Genomic DNA, 19,151 nt, shown 5'->3' with positions numbered 1-19,151 from the left:
AGATAAGCGTAACCGCCTATCGTGAGGTCTTAGCCAAGTGGCACGTCGATTCTCTTTCTACAAACGCTAACGCTTCGAAAACTATCATAATGTATGGGAATGACAGAACCGATCGACAACTTGATCGCGTGACCTGTCAATAGTAAATGTCATTCCCATACATTTTTTAATTTTCGAAGCGTTAGCGTTTGTAGAAAGAGAATCAACGTGCCATTTGACTACAGGACCTGAGCTGATGTGTATTCAGTTAATAGGTCTGCTAACAACCGACTGATCATAATCCTACTCAGCATAATAGCTAATGAGAATTGGATAGATACAAAATACTGACCTTATCATTAAAGCTATAGCTTATTGACTATACGAGTACCTTCATGAATTGTTTGGAAATGGTTATTTGGATGATAAACGCTTCGTAAGTATCTAAATTATTAGTTTCTATCTACTGGTACATTAATGTGAATAATATGTTGTTGTGTATGTCATTCGGGGTTGGCAGCGGACCGCTGCCAACCCCGACGACTAGACCTGGCAACATACAACGCACGCACTTTGAGGTCCGACGAAAAGGTCATCGAGCTGGAAGAAGTTATGAGCAAGTTGCACTGGGATATCATAGGATTGTCTGAAGTCCGAAGAGAGGGGGAGGGCTCGATAATCCTTGAATCCGGCAACATGCTCTACTACCGGGAGGGCGACCAACAGTCCCAGGGTGGTGTCGGATTTATCGTTCACAAGTCCCTCGTGAACAATGTTGTAAAAGTCGAGAGTGTGTCGAGCAGGGTAGCGTTCCTGGTCCTCCGAATTACCAAACGGTATTCGTTGAAGGTTATACAGGTTTACGCACCGACCTCGACACATCCCGACGAGGAGGTAGAGGTATTGTATGAGGATATTTCTAAAGCCATACATGCCTCAAACTCTTATTACAATGTTGTGATGGGGGATTTTAACGCAAAGCTGGGCGAACGTAGCGGTTCAGAGTTGAAAGTGGGACGATTTGGATATGGGCAACGGAACGATAGGGGCCAAATGTTGGCTGACTTCATGGAGAAGGAGGGCCTCTTTATGATGAACTCCTTCTTCAAGAAGCCACCACACAGGAAATGGACCTGGATGAGCCCCGATGGTTCCACGAAAAACGAGATCGACTTCATCTTGTCTACCAGACGGCAAATATTCAACGATGTTTCTGTGATCCATAGGGTGAAAACCGGTAGCGATCACCGAATGGTTAGAGGCACGTTGAATATCAACATTCAGCTGGAACGGTATCGACTGGTGAAGTCTACGCTCCGACCTACTCGTGCCCATATTCAAAACCCCGAGTCCTTTCAACTAGAACTGCAGAACCGCTTTGATTGCCTAGCAAATTGCGAAACTGTGGACGATCTGAACAACAGGTTCGTGGAAACTGTCCATTCCGTTGGGTCTAAGTTCTATAAGACCCACCGTGCGAAAAGAACCAAAAAGTTCTCGGACCAAACACTTAAACTCATGGAAGAGAGGCAAGAAATGAGATTACAGTCTTCAGCAGATGCGTCAAAATACCGACAAATCAGTAGACAGATCTCTAAGTCGCAAACCAGCGACTTGCGAAATTTCAATACCGAGCGTATTAAAAATGCGATTGAAAATAATCGAGGCTCGAAAGTTTTCGCCAGAGATCTGTCTATTGGACAGAGGCAGCTGACGCGTTTGAAGACCGAACACGGTAATCTAATTTCTTCCAAGCCCGAGTTATTAAGTGAGGTCGAGAAGTTCTATGGACAGCTATACACGACTACTCAGCAGCCTGTTGCCAATTTGGCTAAAGACCCCAGAGCCAAGTTGACCCGACACTATACCGAAGATATCCCGGACGTCAGCCTATACGAGATTAGTGTGGCTCTCAAACACCTGAAGAACAATAAGGCGCCAGGTGAGGACGGAATCACAGCAGAACTCCTGAAAGCGGGTGGAAAACCGATACTTAAAGTCCTTCAGCGATTGTTCAATTCCGTCATTCACGAGGGCACGACGCCTGAGGCGTGGCATAGGAGCGTGGTGGTTCTGTTCTTCAAAAAAGGTGACAACACCTTGCTGAAGAATTACAGACCCATCTCGCTGCTAAGCCATGTTTACAAATTGTTCTCGAGAGTCATTACGAATCGTCTCGCTAATAGGTTTGACGACTTCCAGCCTCCCGAACAAGCCGGTTTCCGAAAAGGCTTTAGTACCATAGACCACATCCATACGCTGCGGCAGGTTATACAGAAGACTCACGAGTATAACCAGCCACTTTGCTTAGCGTTTGTGGACTATGAGAAAGCCTTCGATTCGGTGGAAACCTGGGCTGTGCTAAGGTCATTGCAGAGATGCCGAATTGATTACAGGTATATCCAAGCGTTGAAGTGCTTGTACGAAAACGCCACTGTGTCAGTCCGTATTCAGGATCAGACTACGAGGCCAATCCAGTTGCAGCGAGGAGTGCGTCAGGGAGATGTGATCTCTCCGAAGCTATTTACCGCCGCACTGGAAGACGTCTTTAAGCTTCTGGACTGGAGCGGACTTGGCATCAACATCAATGGCGAGTACATCACTCAACTGCGGTTCGCGGATGATGTAGTCATCATGGCACAGACTCTGGATGACCTTAGTACCATGCTCAATGACCTCAGCAGCGTTTCTCAACAGGTGGGCCTGAAAATGAACATGGGCAAAACAAAAATAATGTGTAATGCTCATGTATCGCTCCACCCAGTTATAGTTGAGAACGCTGCACTCGAAATTGTAGACGAATACATATACCTAGGACATATGATCCAGTTAGGTAGGTCCAATTTCGAGAAAGAGGTGAACCGTCGAATCCAACTCGGCTGGGCTGCATTCGGGAAGCTTCGCGACATCTTTTCGTCCGAAATTCCTCAGTGCCTGAAGACAAAAGTCTTCGAACAGTGCGTGTTGCCAGTGATGACCTATGGTTCCGAGACTTGGTCGCTAACTATGGGCCTCATAAGAAGGCTTAGAGTCACACAGAGGGCGATGGAACGAGCTATGTTAGGAGTATCTCTGCGTGATCGAATCAGAAATGAGGAGATCCGCAGAAGAACCAAAGTCACCGACATAGCTCAACGAGTTGCGAAGCTGAAGTGGCAATGGGCGGGGCACATAGTTCGAAGAGCCGATGGACGTTGGGGTCCCAAAGTGCTGGAATGGCGACCCCGCACTAGTAAGCGCAGTGTTGGCCGACCCCCCACCAGGTGGACTGACGACATCAAGCGAGTCGCAGGGATTCGCTGGATGCAGGCGGCTCAGTATCGTGATGTTTGGAAGTCCCTACAAAAGGCCTATGTCCTGCAGTGGACGTCCATCGGCTGATATGATGATGATGATGATGTATGTCATTCTAACTAGGAGGATGAGGTTTAATTAATATTAAATAAATTTCATTGTAAATTAAAAATATAAACGCCTTTAATTTTTTTTAAGGCGTAAAGAGCACATAATAAGCGATGCTACTTTTCTTTGTCGAACTCGCTCGTTGTCTCGTTGGGTACCGGTTCGGCTTTATTACTCGTACATATTACGTTGAGCCCTGGGTTTAATTTTATGTATATATTAAAATAACAGTGTAAAGCTGGGAAGCCGATAGTGTAGCCCCCTTTGCTTCGGAGAGCACGTAAAGCACGTGACTGTCGCTTGTATGACGTTCATATTAGGTACGTACTATTATCGTGAATCGCGGCAAACTTTCAAGAGTGTAACGAACTGTAAAGCCTTATTAGTACAATTATTCTCATTATAACGTACTTTTTAGTAACATTGGTAAAAAATTAAAAAAAAGGATATATAAATAAATGAGAGACTAAAAATGCCAGCATGTCGAGTCTACGTGTGGCGAACGAACTCTTTCGTTCGCCCACTTTAGGTTAGGCCATCTACATTCACATTCCAGATTCATTTCATATTTAGAATTCCCCCGAACGCGCATGCGTGTATATATTGTTTCGCCCATTCATTACATCTTTACCGTTTCTCCATTCCACATCACATCATCTATTTGATAGTACTTTTATTTTATATCCTTTTACAATTGTTACAATCAGTGAAATAATAAATATACCTACTAATCAACATCGTCCTCTTCATATCTATATAATAATACCAAACCTCCATGGCGATATTGGTGACCCCGACGTGATAATATTAAAACCTCCATGGCGATATACGCTCCATAGTTCTGAGTCTACCTGGTATAATATTTTGGAAACAAACCAGCCTGGTTTTAACTGAATGAATAAAACAGCTATAGGAACACGTTGTTTAGCTAGCGGACCTTTTTGCGCACTTGGAGTTTGTTTGCAAGCGGCAATTCATAAACTTCGAATGTTTCCGGACGGACTGTTTGACAAATCAAACTGAAAACCGTTTCGTCCCGCCACTGTGGGTTTGACTCTGCAACTTTTATTTGGCGGCACTTCACTCGGGACCGCAATAAATGTTCCTCCTTTTTGACATCGGGCCATTTAAAACGTTGTTCACGTCATTGCTCTACCAACATGCGGAAGTACAAAGTCTGAAAAGCTTCGCTAAATGGCGATGATAAAATTTTATACGCACCAAAATAAGCGCAAATAATTCTATTTTTTAGCCGTGGCCAATGTTCTTTCTTAAATAAATCGTAGTGGGTTAAGAACGGATCCTACTAATATTATAAACGCGAACGTTTGTATGGATGTTTGGACGTTAGTTACTCTTTAACGCCGCTACTACTGAAATTCGGAATGGAAATAGACTGGATTAACACAACACACAACACACAAGGCTACTTTTAATCACAAAAAAATCCATGGCTTTCCGAGATTTGCAAAAACTGATGATTTTGATGATATGAATGTTTGTTACTCTTTCACGCCTCGACTACTGAACCGAATTAGCTGAAATTTGGTATTGAGATATATTATAGCCTGGTTACAAAAACAAAGGCTACTTTTTTTCCCGAAAAAAAATCTATGGTTCGGGATTTGTGAAAAATTAAATTCCACGCGGACGAAGTCGCGACTATGACATAATTACTAAACTATGACATAATTAAACATTATAAGTCCGTAGATAGAACAAATAAGTAGTTAGGTAAGTGTAATATTCGTATATAGATTTTTATTACTAGTGTACGCCGGCGACTTCGTCCGCGTGGAATTCAGTTTTTCACAAATCCCGCAGGAACTTTGGATTTTTCCGGGATGAAGTAGCCTATGCGTTAGTACTGAGTAAAATCTATTTTTATTTCAAATTTCACCCAAATCGCTTCAGTAGCCGCAGCGCAAACATACACACTTACACACACACACTTTCATGCACATTTACACACAAACTATTTTATATATAGTGAGTAATTGAGTATCATAAACAATATAATTGAAGCATCAATTTACAAAACAATAAAACGTAATAAGGAACCTATTTTTTTCTTTTTTCTCGCACTTATGTTATCCTCCAATCTAAGTTCAAAATGTCCGTTTAACCCATTGTTGTATTTTTAAATAGGCACTGGAACGCAGTCAGTTAAAAGCACTGGCAATGTACAACTATATTAATGCAAGCTCCATTAAGTCCTGCGCACAGAGCCACTTCGTTGTTAAGCTCTTTTGTGTTTTATAATACAATGAAAATAAAAAATAGTGTAGGTGTACATGTAGGCAACAATCTGCTCAACATTCCGTGTCATAATTGTTCTAGAGCACGCAATACAAACGTAACAGAGCCAGAGCCGCCCGAGGCTGGGTACGTTGACTCATTGCCAAAGGCACTGCCCGAAAATTACCAGATGCCACATACAACTAACATTAGATACCCTCAATTTCATACGCATGAAGCACATTAGTTAATTGGAAATACTAAAGCTTTGTTAGACCACTAACAACTGTAAGATTGTATCTAAGTATACTGCGAAAATAAGTCGGTCCTCTATCTGTTACTTGTCACGGCTAAACGGCGACCTTGGAGCAAAACATAAGGTACTTTTTGACCCTAAAATAAAAATAGAAAGGGGTGAAATAGGGGTTAAAAGTTTGTATGAAAATTCCTCCTTTTTTAGAGTTACACTTTTAATTTTTTTTTCATAAATCATAATATAATGTAATTCAAGAATTTTTAAAATTCTAAAGCGGTGAAATAGGGGTTGAAAGTTTACATCAAATTCCACGCGGACAAAGTCGCGGGCGTCGGCTAGCTTACTTATAATTCTTACTACAAAATGTTATAAATGCGGAATATGCATGCTGATATATTGCTTTATCTGACTTTTTACATTTTTAAAGTTAAATCGTTTATCCAATTTTTATAATATTGTTATTGGACTATTTACAAGAAGGTAACATAGTCATTGTGTTGAAAAATAAAATTTGTGTGAGGAGGAGGAAAAATACAATATGAGATTTGGTATAGAGGAGCCATATTTTTATAATTTAAACTATCGTGAATGAATAATAATCAACTAGTTTTAGCCGTGTTTTATATATAAATAAATAAATATACAAAATAATACTGAGAGGATGAGATCATAGATATATTTAAAAATAATTATAGTACAGTTTATTACTGTGTATTATTTATAGAAGTACCTACTTATACAAATAAAAACCAACATACTTAATGTTACTTTAACTAGAAAATAAATAAAAAAAACATAAAAGGTTTAGGTTTTAAAGGTTATTTTTTGTACTTGTAATATTTTATTGTAATCATAAAAAACTCAAATATGGTTTTATGGAAGTAGTAAAAAAAGGTGACTGTAAAATGGAAAACGTGTAAAATGATGCTTTATAAAGCTGTTTTTCAACCCATTCAATACAGTGAATGACCGCATTGTCCTGCGGTCCATTGATTTGTTCACTCCCTCTGCCTGAGGAACCACTGCAATTGTTAGAGCAATTTTCATTCCTTACTGCCCGCCACGAAGTAACACTAGGTTATTTAACCATAATTCAACTATACAATATAATATTGTAGAAGATATTTCATTATCAACCCATATTTGGCTCACTGCTGAGCCCGAGTCTCCTTTCAGAAAGAGATTGGTTAGGACAATAGTCAACGCTGGCGGATTGGCAGACTTCACACACGCAGAGAATTAAGAAATTCTCTGGTGTGCAGGTTTGCTCACGATGTTTTCCTTCACCGATTGAGACACGTGACTTCATAAAATTTCATAAAATGCACACAACTGAAAAATTGGAGGTGCATTTCCCGGACCGGATTCGAACCCTGGCCCTCCGGATACTACTATATTTTTCAGCATTTAAACTATCGTGAGTATTATTCATATTTATCTATTACAAAACACGGCTTTAACTCTGTTATGTATTATGTTGTTTTCGTAGACATCAAATTGAATTTACTGTTAATTACGTGTTTTCCAACCATAATTGCACCAATTTTCGTGCAAATTTTAAGCATATCATTCCTTGGTAGTAGGTAGATACTGTGAATAATTCAGCTGTATGACATGCATGACAGTACATGAAAATTTGCTCAATGATGTTGACTCATTGATTTAGTAATATATTCAATTGTAAAGTTTATTCTCTATACTAAAAATACCCATGGAGCTGGAATGGCGACCCCGCACTAGACACTAGAACTTCAAAGTGAAAAATTTAATAGAGATCGCAGTGTTGGTCAACACACATCAAGTGAGATCAACTAGACGCAGATATTCGTTGGATGCAGGTGGCTCAGAATTGTGATGTTTGGAAGTCAACAAAAGGCCTATTTCAAGCAGAGGACGTCTAACGGCTGATATGATGATGATGACTAAAAAAGTGCAAAGACTTCTTACACCAAAGTCGAAGATGACATTTTTTCAAAGTTCTGGTTCTATTAATATTCTTCTCACGCCTTTATTTAATTATTAATTGTTGGCGCTTTTAAAAGAAACATTCATAAAATATGCAAAACATGGCGGTAATATAAGGCACATCTTTTTCAATGCTCTAAATTGGCCGTATTGTCCAGTGGACTATTGAGTCTGGCTCAATTCCGGCCGCGCCGCCGGAGCAATCATTGTTAAATCTACTTCCATTGCCGTTGCTCGTTATAAAAAACGCAAGGCTACAACAGAAAGCAAATATAACAAGATCTCGCAATTTTTTTTTATTATTTGTGCGTTTTTTTTTTATTGAGAAAGAATACACTATGGAACTTAAGCTAACTTATCCTAATAACTATACAAATCATGCCCACGTGGAATTGTGCTAAGAAGCTGCATTTCCGCGCTGGACAGCCAGGCTGATCCTTTGCGCAAATAATGAGCCAGCCCTTCTGTCACCAGTTGAGGCAACTAGCCGCGGTGAAATTCGCGTAAATATAAAGAGGTAAAGTTTGTGGTATTGTAGGGGCTAATCTCTGGATTTACTGTACTGATTTTGAAAATTCTTTTACTACTAGAAATCCACGTTTTTTGTGAGTATAATAGGCTATATTCTATCCCCGTATTCTCATAATCGTCCTTCATAATCTCTTTAATGTATCTAATCTAGCCTATCTAAAAATATAATATATCTTTCTATCGGTCTTTTCTTACAACGATAACTTCAAAGTGAAAATTTAATTTACAAACATGGAAGTCTTCGCTTTTTGTGCCTTTATTTATAATGGAAATATTATACGAAAGATTTAAGCATATTCATTAAGTCGTTATCTTTCGCTGCGTATTTTTATTTTTACGCTCCTCGAGGAAATTAATGTCTTCCTCACCTTTGAACATCCACTTCGACGGCTAATTACAATTTCTATCGAATAATCTCATCCATATTTATTTATTAATTTAGAACATAATATATTTTCCTCATATATGCTTTTCTCCTTTTTCTCATATCCATTTTTCATGTCTTGTTATATTATGTTGATATTAACCAAATTATATTAAAACCTGCTCATTAACTTCAGATTTTAAAGAGACGCAAATTATATTTGGTGCTAAAAATATTTTTTACAATTTTCTATTAAAAAAAAATATTTTCATTAAAAAAAAAATATTTTTTGTACATTTGTTAAAAAAAATCAATCACATTTCTACTTTTTTTTTCTCTCCGTTTAACGAGTGTAAACATTTTCACAAATAATACTTAAAAAGAAAAAATGCGTAACATTTTACAAAATGCTACACCGATTTACCTAGCGCTCAGTAGATGTATTTTATGAGGGCACGGTGTATAATATCAATGCGTTATTCAAGAGGTAAATGAGCCATCAGCGGCGAGGCATCGTTTGCATCTAATCTCGCCTACATCAGGCCCCCGAAGCTCGGGGGACACATATCAACGGTGGAACGGGCTACGTACGAAATTACTGCACGCATCGGACAAATGAAACCCATAATAGTACAAGATCCGGCGTAAGAGATATATACCTCATCTGTTATTTATTTGGGATAGAAAATATTCACATTGACACATTGCGAATATTTATATTGCAGCATTAAATATTTTTTTTATTAAATCAATTTAATCAACTTCCCGCGTTTATTAATTAAATAATTTTAAAAAAAACGCTAGTTAAAAAAAGATTGCCTGCCTCACATTGCAGCTGTGGGGTTCCCGATATAATCAGTAGGTAGAGTAATGTTACATAAACCCCTCATCAGTTATTTATGAGCCTAGTACGTCAAATGGAAGCTTATTTTACGCTTAATTTAACTGTAATAAGTAGCCTTTGATCTAGTTCATGGTTTCCGAGATTTTGTATGAAAAATGTGTCAGGCTGCAATTTTTAATTACAATGTGTCATTGTAAATATTATTTATCATTTATTTCTTATCAATAATAAATTACAGATGAGGGTATAATTTCCAATGCCGGATCTTAGACCATAGGCGTAGTCAATATCCTGCGTAAATATTTTCATTACGCTGCGGAAAGAGTAACATTATGGTACACGGGAACAATAGAATTGTTATTACGTCGGTTAGGTTCATGTTTTTCTGGGAAAGTCGTCCGCCTATGCTGTGGATAATAGAAAATATTTGGCCTTTCATGCTGGCTTAACTAAATATGATCGAAGCTCGTATTATAATACCATAACAAACGTCCTAAATAATTTGTAACTCAAAGCTTGAAAACATAGGCAATTGTTTCTAATTAATATCGGTAGATATAATGTTAAAATAGTCAGTCAATCAGAATATTTGGCAAGTTTCATTTTATTTACATTTATTTAAATAGCTTTAATTTGGCTATAATATATTAAAATAAATAAATAATAATAATAATAGTTTTATTAAGCAAAAGGCGACTTTTGCACTGTCACACTACCACCACCATGTCCACATTTCCATGTCCGAATTCTGAATCAAGACTATTGTTCTGACAACTTAATAAAATAATCCCAATTAAGTTTCCATAATATTATCTTTGAGATAAAATCTATGATCTTATCACTATTCATATCATATTAGAATCTTCCGTTTGTGTCCGTTTTCATCAATATACGACACTAGCTAACGCCGCGCGGTTTCACCCGCGTGGTTCCGTTCCCGTAGAAATACGGGAATAATATAATATAGCCTTCCTCGGCAAATGGGCCATCTAACAGTGAAAAATTTTTCTAATCGGACCAGAGAGACAAGTTTCTAGAGATTAGCGTGTTCAAACAAACAAACAAAAAACTCTTCAGCTTTATATATTATACGATACAACATTTCAATTGTAAGTACATATTAAAATTGCCAGATTTTACTTGTATACTTCAAACAAAAAGGACGCTCGATTACTTTTCGACAATCTTATTTTCCGAAAAGTTTTATCATAAAAAAGTTGTTTCGGAGGGTAAGCAACGATACACTATTTGTCACTGCTTAAGGCTATCTATTCTGGACGGGTCTAAGTAAAGTCGTTTTCTGTTTGGAAGTATCGTGAGCGTAGACAATGGGCCGTCCCTCGCAACAAGTTGGCTCAAGGAAAACTCCTCGCATTAATCAACGCGATGGGCAATCACCCAGACGGTTAGCTAAATAAGAGCAGGCCACCATGAACGAGATTATACTGAAGTACCGGTTTTGTTGAGCGTGGTAGAAAACGCTTAGAAAAATGTCCCCCTTCTAACGGATATCCTCTATTATTTTTCTATTTCGGTACACAAGTATGGTATTGTGCTACATTATTTTGTATCGTTAATGTAGCTTATAATTGTACGAAACTCATTGATTTTTTTTGTGAGAGTGAGACTTGAATATACCCATCTTTTTTTTTTATTCTTTACAAGTTAGCCCTCGACTACAATCTCACCTGTTGGTAAGTGATGATGCAGTCTTGGATGGAAGCGGGCTAGCTTGTTAGGAGGAGGATGTAAATTCACACCCCTGTCGGTTTCTACACGACATCGTACCGTGGTAACTAGCCACAGCCGAAACCTCAGCCAGCCAATTTTCTATTACGAAGTAACGAATAACAATCTCTCTTTTCTAGTTTCTTTTAATATAATCAACGTCTTCCAATACATAATATTGAGCAAAATTGTTGATTGTAATAAAATATAAATTGAATATTTTGGAAAACCCCGGAAGGTCATGAAATTATTAATCACACTTTAGATCATGTCATCAATATTCACTTTCAGTGCGCTCTCATTTGAGACCCCACTCGAGTATTTGCAGACATTCGGTCATTCTTCCCCACTTTTACACACACTCCCCCAGAACTTTTAAACGGCTCAACCGAATTTCATCAAACATGTCTAAGAACACTCGCACATAAGTCACCTTTTATACAAAAAAAAAACAAATTTAAATCGCTCCATCCGTTCGGGAGCTATGGATCCACAGACAGAGACTGACACGTTAAACTTATAGCATTCCTCTTTCTGCGTCGAGGGTTAATTAATAGGTGATGTTGTTTGGCTTTGAGTTTAGAAATTTCTTTAATAGAAATATAATGTCGCTCTAAAAGTACTTACCTACCTGCTAATTACTAATACGAAAGTAATTTTCATTTGAATTTGGTACCCATACACAAAAGCCATGCCGCCCGTCTACAATGCCATACATCACCTATGAACATGTGCTAATGCAATGATTCGTCACATTAGTTAACATGTTTGTAATACAAACACAAATACAACAGTACCAGGAACCCAAGATTTAATGCGCGTAAACATATATTTGGGAAGAGAGTTTACATTGGGCTCGCCATGTCAACACGCTGACAGTACTCGATTTACGCTTCCATGCATCATGATCTATACGCCTGTCCATGTGTACTTGTGGACTAAGAGCTTGCAATAGCCAGACATACCTCATTAAATAAAGGCTGAAACTTTTTCAGTCCATGCTCCTTCTATAGGTAAATACGGTAGACATTTATGAAATTCGGACTGTGGTGATTTTGTAAGTTCCAGATCTTCAACCGTCGAAGTACAATGGGTATTTTTTATATTTTCCCCGGTTCAATATAAGAAATCATGTCCACTTAGTTTTGTGGCAATTTCTCGAAAAACACCAATATCTGTTTAATTGTGTTTTTGAACCAGAATCATTTATTTGCAAGAAACATAATTATACAAAGATGTTCTTCTGTATTAGGTAACAATGTTTCACCATTAATAGGTATAAAAATGTTTGATTAATAAAATTAAAATTATATAAGTTAAAATTAAATGACATTAAGTTTAAAAGAAATACAATTACAACTATTTTTTTGAAGTATCAACAAAGAACTCTTTTATGGAGTAGTAACATGTTTGTATTAGAAACTTTATGTTTTTCTTTAAGTGTAGATTTGCTGGTGCTTCTCTCTGCCAGATGTTGTGGCAAGTATTGTATTAATAATTTGAGTGAGTATTTCAATGGTCCGTATCGAAAGCTTGTCACTAAGTTAAAGGTAAGGCAGCTAGAGTCATGATTTCTCATGATCCTCGTATTTTCATGCTATCCCATAAAAGAAGACAATATAAAAATATTACGTTCGTTTATAGTTGGACGGACGGTTTGGATCTTCTAAAACTTTAACAGACACAAACTTCATAATTTGCCAAAAAAATGCTACCCTACTTACATATAAGCAGATAAAACGAGCTGGCCGGGTTGCGGTAGTTTACGAAACGTTCTCATGGCTCAGTCATCAATAGCTTGGCAACTTCGTTCGTTACACTCCCGATGTTGCGCGCGGGCCGGGGGGCGTGTAACGATGAATAAAAAACCCACGACTGATGCACGTCATTGGAGGATTTCCCCATGTAAAAAAAGCTGACAAAATGAGGTAGGTCTGGCATTTGCAGGCTTTCGTTTTATACTATACGCCTGTCCATGTGTACTTGCGCACATCCTTCACACCTAAATAGTGACTGAAAGCAGAATACAAACCGCCCTGTTGATGGATATTTTGATGGGAACCATCTGATGAAGCGCTTTGATGTTCCAACCGCACATTACTCAACTTTTTTTCGTGTAATAATATCTGCAAGTTATATTTTAAGTGCTACTTTTCTAGATCTTTTTTGTTTTCGCTCATAGCTTGAAAAAATATAAACAACAGAATGATTTTTAATAAATAGTTATTAGTAAAGTATTTGAGCTTTAAAACTACCTACTTGATTAATTTGGCTGCATAGGCCATATTTTTGTGTTAATTTGAATGTTCTTTTGAAGCTGCCAGCTGTTCAGAGACAAGTTAAATAAAGACTTTATTTATGTCTACGGCGGTCCGAATTTCTTCCTACTATGTATATAAACAAATTAATGAGCAATAATTAATTAAAATACAAAGAAATAAACTAAAACAGTCAAGTAGAAAATTTATTTACCTAACTACATCATCATTTAACATTGCACGGAGTTTTAAATTATTACTCTGCTCCAATACGAGTTGACTGGCTTACGGTGAATCATCATCATTTATTATTATCAACCCATATTCGGCTCACTACTGCACACGAGACTCCTCCCAGAATGATTTCCTTTCTTGTAAGAAAAATCCCAATAACGTATTTTTTATATTGGCCTGACCCGGAATTCGAACCTGGGATCTGATTATCCGTAGCCGAACCAGCTTACAGGACCAATGAGACAGCTCGGAGTATTTGGCATTATAAGTAAAGACCTAAGAAGAATTTAACAAGTTAACTTGTTTTGTTTAGTAGGTATATTCTTAATGCTATAGTCAACGTTGATAGAACTGTGACTTGTTTTTCTTATAATGAGGAAAATATTACAGCGAGTCATACAAATAATATACAAATACATGCGTTGTTTTCCACTAGCGCGCCAGATGTTGCGATTTCTGAGGGCAAAAAAGATATACGACAGGAAACGAGTGTCAGTTTCGCTCACTGCTCCAAGTTTTTTCCGCTCCGAACATGGAGGTTCTGTTTATTTTCTCTTTGCTTATTTTCTTAGATAATTGGTTTACTATTCTATTTATCCTAACATAGTAATTAGAAAGCGTCATGGCGTCGTCTTAATTATTTACTCAAAACTTATTGCTGGTCTTTTCTACTTGCAAGTGTTTTAACTGCTTCGTAGGTTCACTGATTTACGGAATGTTACCTATATTTATCCAGGTTTTTTTTTTATTATTATACATATAGTCGAGCGCTTGGCTGCAATCATGCTTAACAGTAAGCGACGATGCAGCCTATGGTGGAACGCTATTGCCTAAAAGATGCCTTTTAGTCAAGAGTGAAACTTGAATATACCGATCTTGTAGGTGGTAGGGAAAACGGAAGATGGAAGGGCATTTCATAACTTCGCAGTGCGGATCAAGAACGAAGAACCAAAACGCTTTGTACGTGTCCAAGATACATCAACGGACACGGGACATGGGACAGACAGGGACATGGGACAGACAACGGACAGGTCTGGCTAGTGGAAGGCTTAGGACGGGGCTGGTTACCACCCTACCAACAAAGACGTACCGCCAAGCGATTTAGCGTTCAAGTATGATGTCTGTCTTAGACTGCATCATCTCTTACCATCAGATGAGATTGTATTCAAGGGCTAACTTGTAAAAAATTAAAATATAAAGATTAGAATAAGAAATACACATATATCTTCTTATCTACTACCATTATGCAGAGACTAGTAAAGATGTATCTTCCAAATCGAGCAAATATAATAAACAAACTTATGAACATTTACATAGAATAAAGGGCTTTGTTTACCCATTAAGTTCTCTATTACAAGTTGCGTTTACATATCGTTCTGCGTATTTATTTAGGACACGTATTCGCCCGCCTTAACCAAATTAATTACGATTTGTTAAAGACGGGGTCGGAATTATAATAAGACTGCTGAATACATATTACACGTATCTGAGAAATGTTTATGCTGTTTTATAACAGGATATTGTACGAGTAAGAGAAAATATTTGCTATTTTCATGATATAAGTTGAAAGTATCTTATTAATATTTAAGTGAGCAGAAAGAATATTATGATACATATTTTATTGCAATCAGAAGATCATCAAAGTTTGTCCTAACTACCTAAACCTACCTATCTACGTCGAGGAAAACTCACTCTACTATTGTTGAAAAATGTTTTTAAATAAATGCCTTAACAAGTTAGCGGTTTTTCATGTTTTTCGATGATGTAACGCTTTAAGTCTACATAATTGCATATCTATATAAACGCTTATATAAGTGCTTCCTTTTTACAAGAACAATTGATCTGGTTTGATGTAGCAAAACCTATAACAAAACACCTCATAAAACTAAAACATAAATAGTCACACACAGGAACCTCGCAATATTTGCATGTTGCCGCGGAGCAAACAATTAATATTATTTCCAGGGTAGCCAATTTTCATTTAACACTAGATCGGAAATTACAAAAAAGCACAAAAATTCCCTGCGCTAATAGTCTCAAAGCACAAGAGACGGGTCTATATTTTAACATGCAGATAGAGAAACACATGGTCTAAGATCCGTTATTAGAAATATATGCTCTCACCTTTTATTCAATCGTGATTAGAAATAATTGATCCATTTATTTCATCATTTATTTCACCTTGACTCATTGCCTATTGCACTATTGCAGGTTTCCTAGTTAAATAGTGACAAAACAATATTTTTTTTAACTTATAACAATATTATCTATCATTTATTTCTAATCACAATTGATTAAATTATGAGGGTAGGTATATATTTCTAATAACGGATCTCGTACGAACAGCAATATTGCTCGAGGTAAATAAGCATGCTAGTATTCCTGGACGAGCGGTCACAAAGCAGGGTATGGACTAAGTAAACTTGCTAGTATTCCTGGACGAGCGGTCCCAAAACGGGCTACCTACTAAATAAACAAGCTAGTATTCCTGGACGAGCGGTCAAAAAACGAGGTCAAAAAACTTATCTCTTTGATATTTAAAAGCCTTTAAAATTCCCTGCGCTAATCATCGCAAGGAACAAGAGACGGATCTATATTTTGACAGATAGAGAAACACAGCGATATTGCTTGGCGTAAATAAGCATGCCAGTATTCCTGAACGAGCGGTCACAAAGCGGGGTACTAAGTAAACTTATCTCTTTGATATTTATATTACATTGTTTGTTTCATGCCTCAGCGGAGCTCGGTGATTACGATCCTCGGCGTCACATGCCGAGCTACGTGTCGGAGTTCAGGCTGCTGGCGCACCAGACGCCGGAACTGGAAGCGAGGGCGGCTGATATTCACAGAACGCTTACGTGAGACTTGTTTCCTTCAGAATATTCTTTGAGCTTCCTTTCTTTGCACATAGGTAGTTGTACGGTAAACTTCCGGCGATGTTATGTGATATTTTATTACAAACATACAGTGTCTTAATTAGAAATAAGAATGTTTGATTACAGTGATTGCCTCGTTAATGGTTAGCATATATAGCTCCAGACTTTGAGATCCTAAGTTCATGGGACCCCATCCAGGTGGATTTTTTCAGTTAAAATTTTGATTTCTGTACTTCTGAGAACTGCATGTTTGACCACCAGTCCTGGTGGCCTATTCACTATTTTGGTCTTTGTTATCAACCTATTCAAATAAAATGTCATTAACCTACTGTGTATCCACCAGTAAGCACCGGAGGACATTTTTACATAGAATCTCAATTTTGTATAGTGAATAAGCCCGCTGGTCAATCATTAACAACCGATAGTGATCGTGACAAAATCAAAAACATTAGCACGCTATGTTACCAACACTATAGTGTGGTGGGTCTAAGCTCCATTTCTACAAGAAAAGAGATCTAGCCCTGTAGAGGCTGCTAAGTTGGCTGATTATTATGAAAAATACAGTAGTAGTAGAATATTAATAATAGTGGTAAAGAAGTACTTATACGCTTGTTTACCGCGACATTTGTAGGCAGTGTTTGTAAATAATAAATAATTAATTAATCAGTATCCGTCCAAATAAATATATCCGCTTAAATTCATATACGTAGCTTAAAAATCTTCGGTTTTATTTATAAAACCGTCGATTTTTTGTTTCAGCTAGTTTTGCTTTGCCCGAACGCCCCGAATGCCACATTTCTCGCCTAATTGAATGAATTTTTAACTATGCAAAGATGCAGTCTGTGGCCGGCGCCGGTGGCTCGTCACAAAGCCTTCAATTACATGCAAATGATGTGTACCTCCCTTCTTAGCGCCGAGTGAGCCTTCCCCACTCGCAGCCGACCGCCGCTTTGACATTATTCCCCGTTCGTCTTTTTTAATAAAGGCTGTACAGTTTAAAAACCCATCAACACGTATAAATACAAAGTGGTGGGTTTGTAGTCCTATGCTCTATGATGTAGTATTTCAGTACATGCCCGGAAATACTGCAGTGCTCTAATTTAAATGACCCCACTCCTTACGGTTTAATTAATTCTTATATCTATCTTTTGACAAATAAAATTACATACTTAATTTTTTATAAATAAAATCAATACAAAATTATTGTAAAGACAATGTTCTTAATTATCTACGTGTGTGAAACCTGCATATCCAAGAATGTTCTAGATTCTCTACATGTGAAACCTGCATATCCGAGAATGTTCTTAAATCTCTTCGTGTGTGTAACCTACATATCCCAATTTTTTCTTAATTCCCTACGACTGTGAAGTCTGCCAATCCGCATTAGGCCAGCGCGATTGATTATTATCCTAACCTTTCTCATTCTGAGAGTAGACTTCTCAACAGTAAGCCAAATGTGGGTTGTCATGATGATGATGATTAAGAAAAGCGATTTGAACTGATTCTGTTTGTTACAGAGGTATATCACCAGCGCAAGCGGAACTCAGCTACTTGGACAAAGTAAAATGGCTCGACATGTACGGAGTCGATCTCCATCCGGTCTTGGTAAGTGTTTAATAATGTTCCCGTGTTTACAATGAACACTTCAGTGTACTGTGAAATAAACAGAAGCGATTTATTTAATGCAGGGCGAAGACAGCGTGGAATATTTCCTGGGGCTAGCGCCAAGTGGCCTGTTGCTTCTACGTGGAAAACATACTGTCGCTACCTATTACTGGCCGCGCGTATCGAAACTCTATTACAAAGGGAGATATTTTATGATTCGTGTTGCTGACAAAAACGTAAGTAGAGTTTTTTTTTTTAAATGACAAGTTTGTGAACCTTAACTGCGATCGACGATTCAGTCTGAATTGGAAGTATGCGTGCTTGGACGAGATACAAGTTTTATTTTACCCATACCTGTGACGGTTTCTACGCGGTACCGGAACGCTAAATCGCTTGGCGGTACTTACCGGTGTAGTGCTAACTAGCCACGGAAATTGGACAATGTAGTAGCAGCAACAGTGTTTGTACCATTATTTTGTGGTAGAGGAAACACCTCGAGCAGGACCCAGGACTTGTGACCTTGGGAGTAGGTTTAAGGGATCCCTTTAGAATGCATAAACATTCGCCTTCCCTGCCCAACATAATCTCCATGTCCACACTAATCAATTTTTGATTATAACACAAAACATTATCAATACAACACAAACATTATTGCACAAAATTACTAACGCGATTGGCAGTGTGACAGTGTCCACGCTGCCTAACAAACAACTGAACTCTAGTCGTCAAATACCCTCTTATTTATACTGACATTGATACCTGTCCTCCATACTAACATAAATAATCAATGGTAATACTACCCGTAATCGAGAAACATTTTATTGAAACAACACCAACTACGCCAGAGAGATTTTCAAAATATTCCTTTTCG

The 19,151-nt window shown here is 37.8% G+C and overlaps 1 protein-coding gene across 3 annotated transcripts in view; it reads left to right on the top strand.

Moving 5' to 3' along the window:
• Positions 1-19,151, top strand: part of LOC112046897 (band 4.1-like protein 4) — an 84,237-nt gene that overhangs the window by 50,008 nt on the left and 15,078 nt on the right. For all 3 annotated transcript variants that reach the window (XM_024083738.2, XM_052888263.1, XM_052888307.1), the window contains exons 6-8: positions 16,537-16,657; positions 18,193-18,280; positions 18,364-18,516. In XM_024083738.2, the coding sequence (XP_023939506.2) occupies positions 16,537-16,657; positions 18,193-18,280; positions 18,364-18,516 (362 nt within the window). The remainder of the gene's footprint in view (positions 1-16,536; positions 16,658-18,192; positions 18,281-18,363; positions 18,517-19,151) is intronic.

Source organism: Bicyclus anynana, chromosome 1 (assembly GCF_947172395.1).
Source record: "Bicyclus anynana chromosome 1, ilBicAnyn1.1, whole genome shotgun sequence".
Classification (NCBI taxonomy): Eukaryota; Metazoa; Arthropoda; class Insecta; order Lepidoptera; family Nymphalidae; genus Bicyclus; species Bicyclus anynana.
The sequence above is the reverse complement of the archived record's forward strand: the minus strand, read 5'-3'. Positions and strand labels throughout refer to the sequence as shown.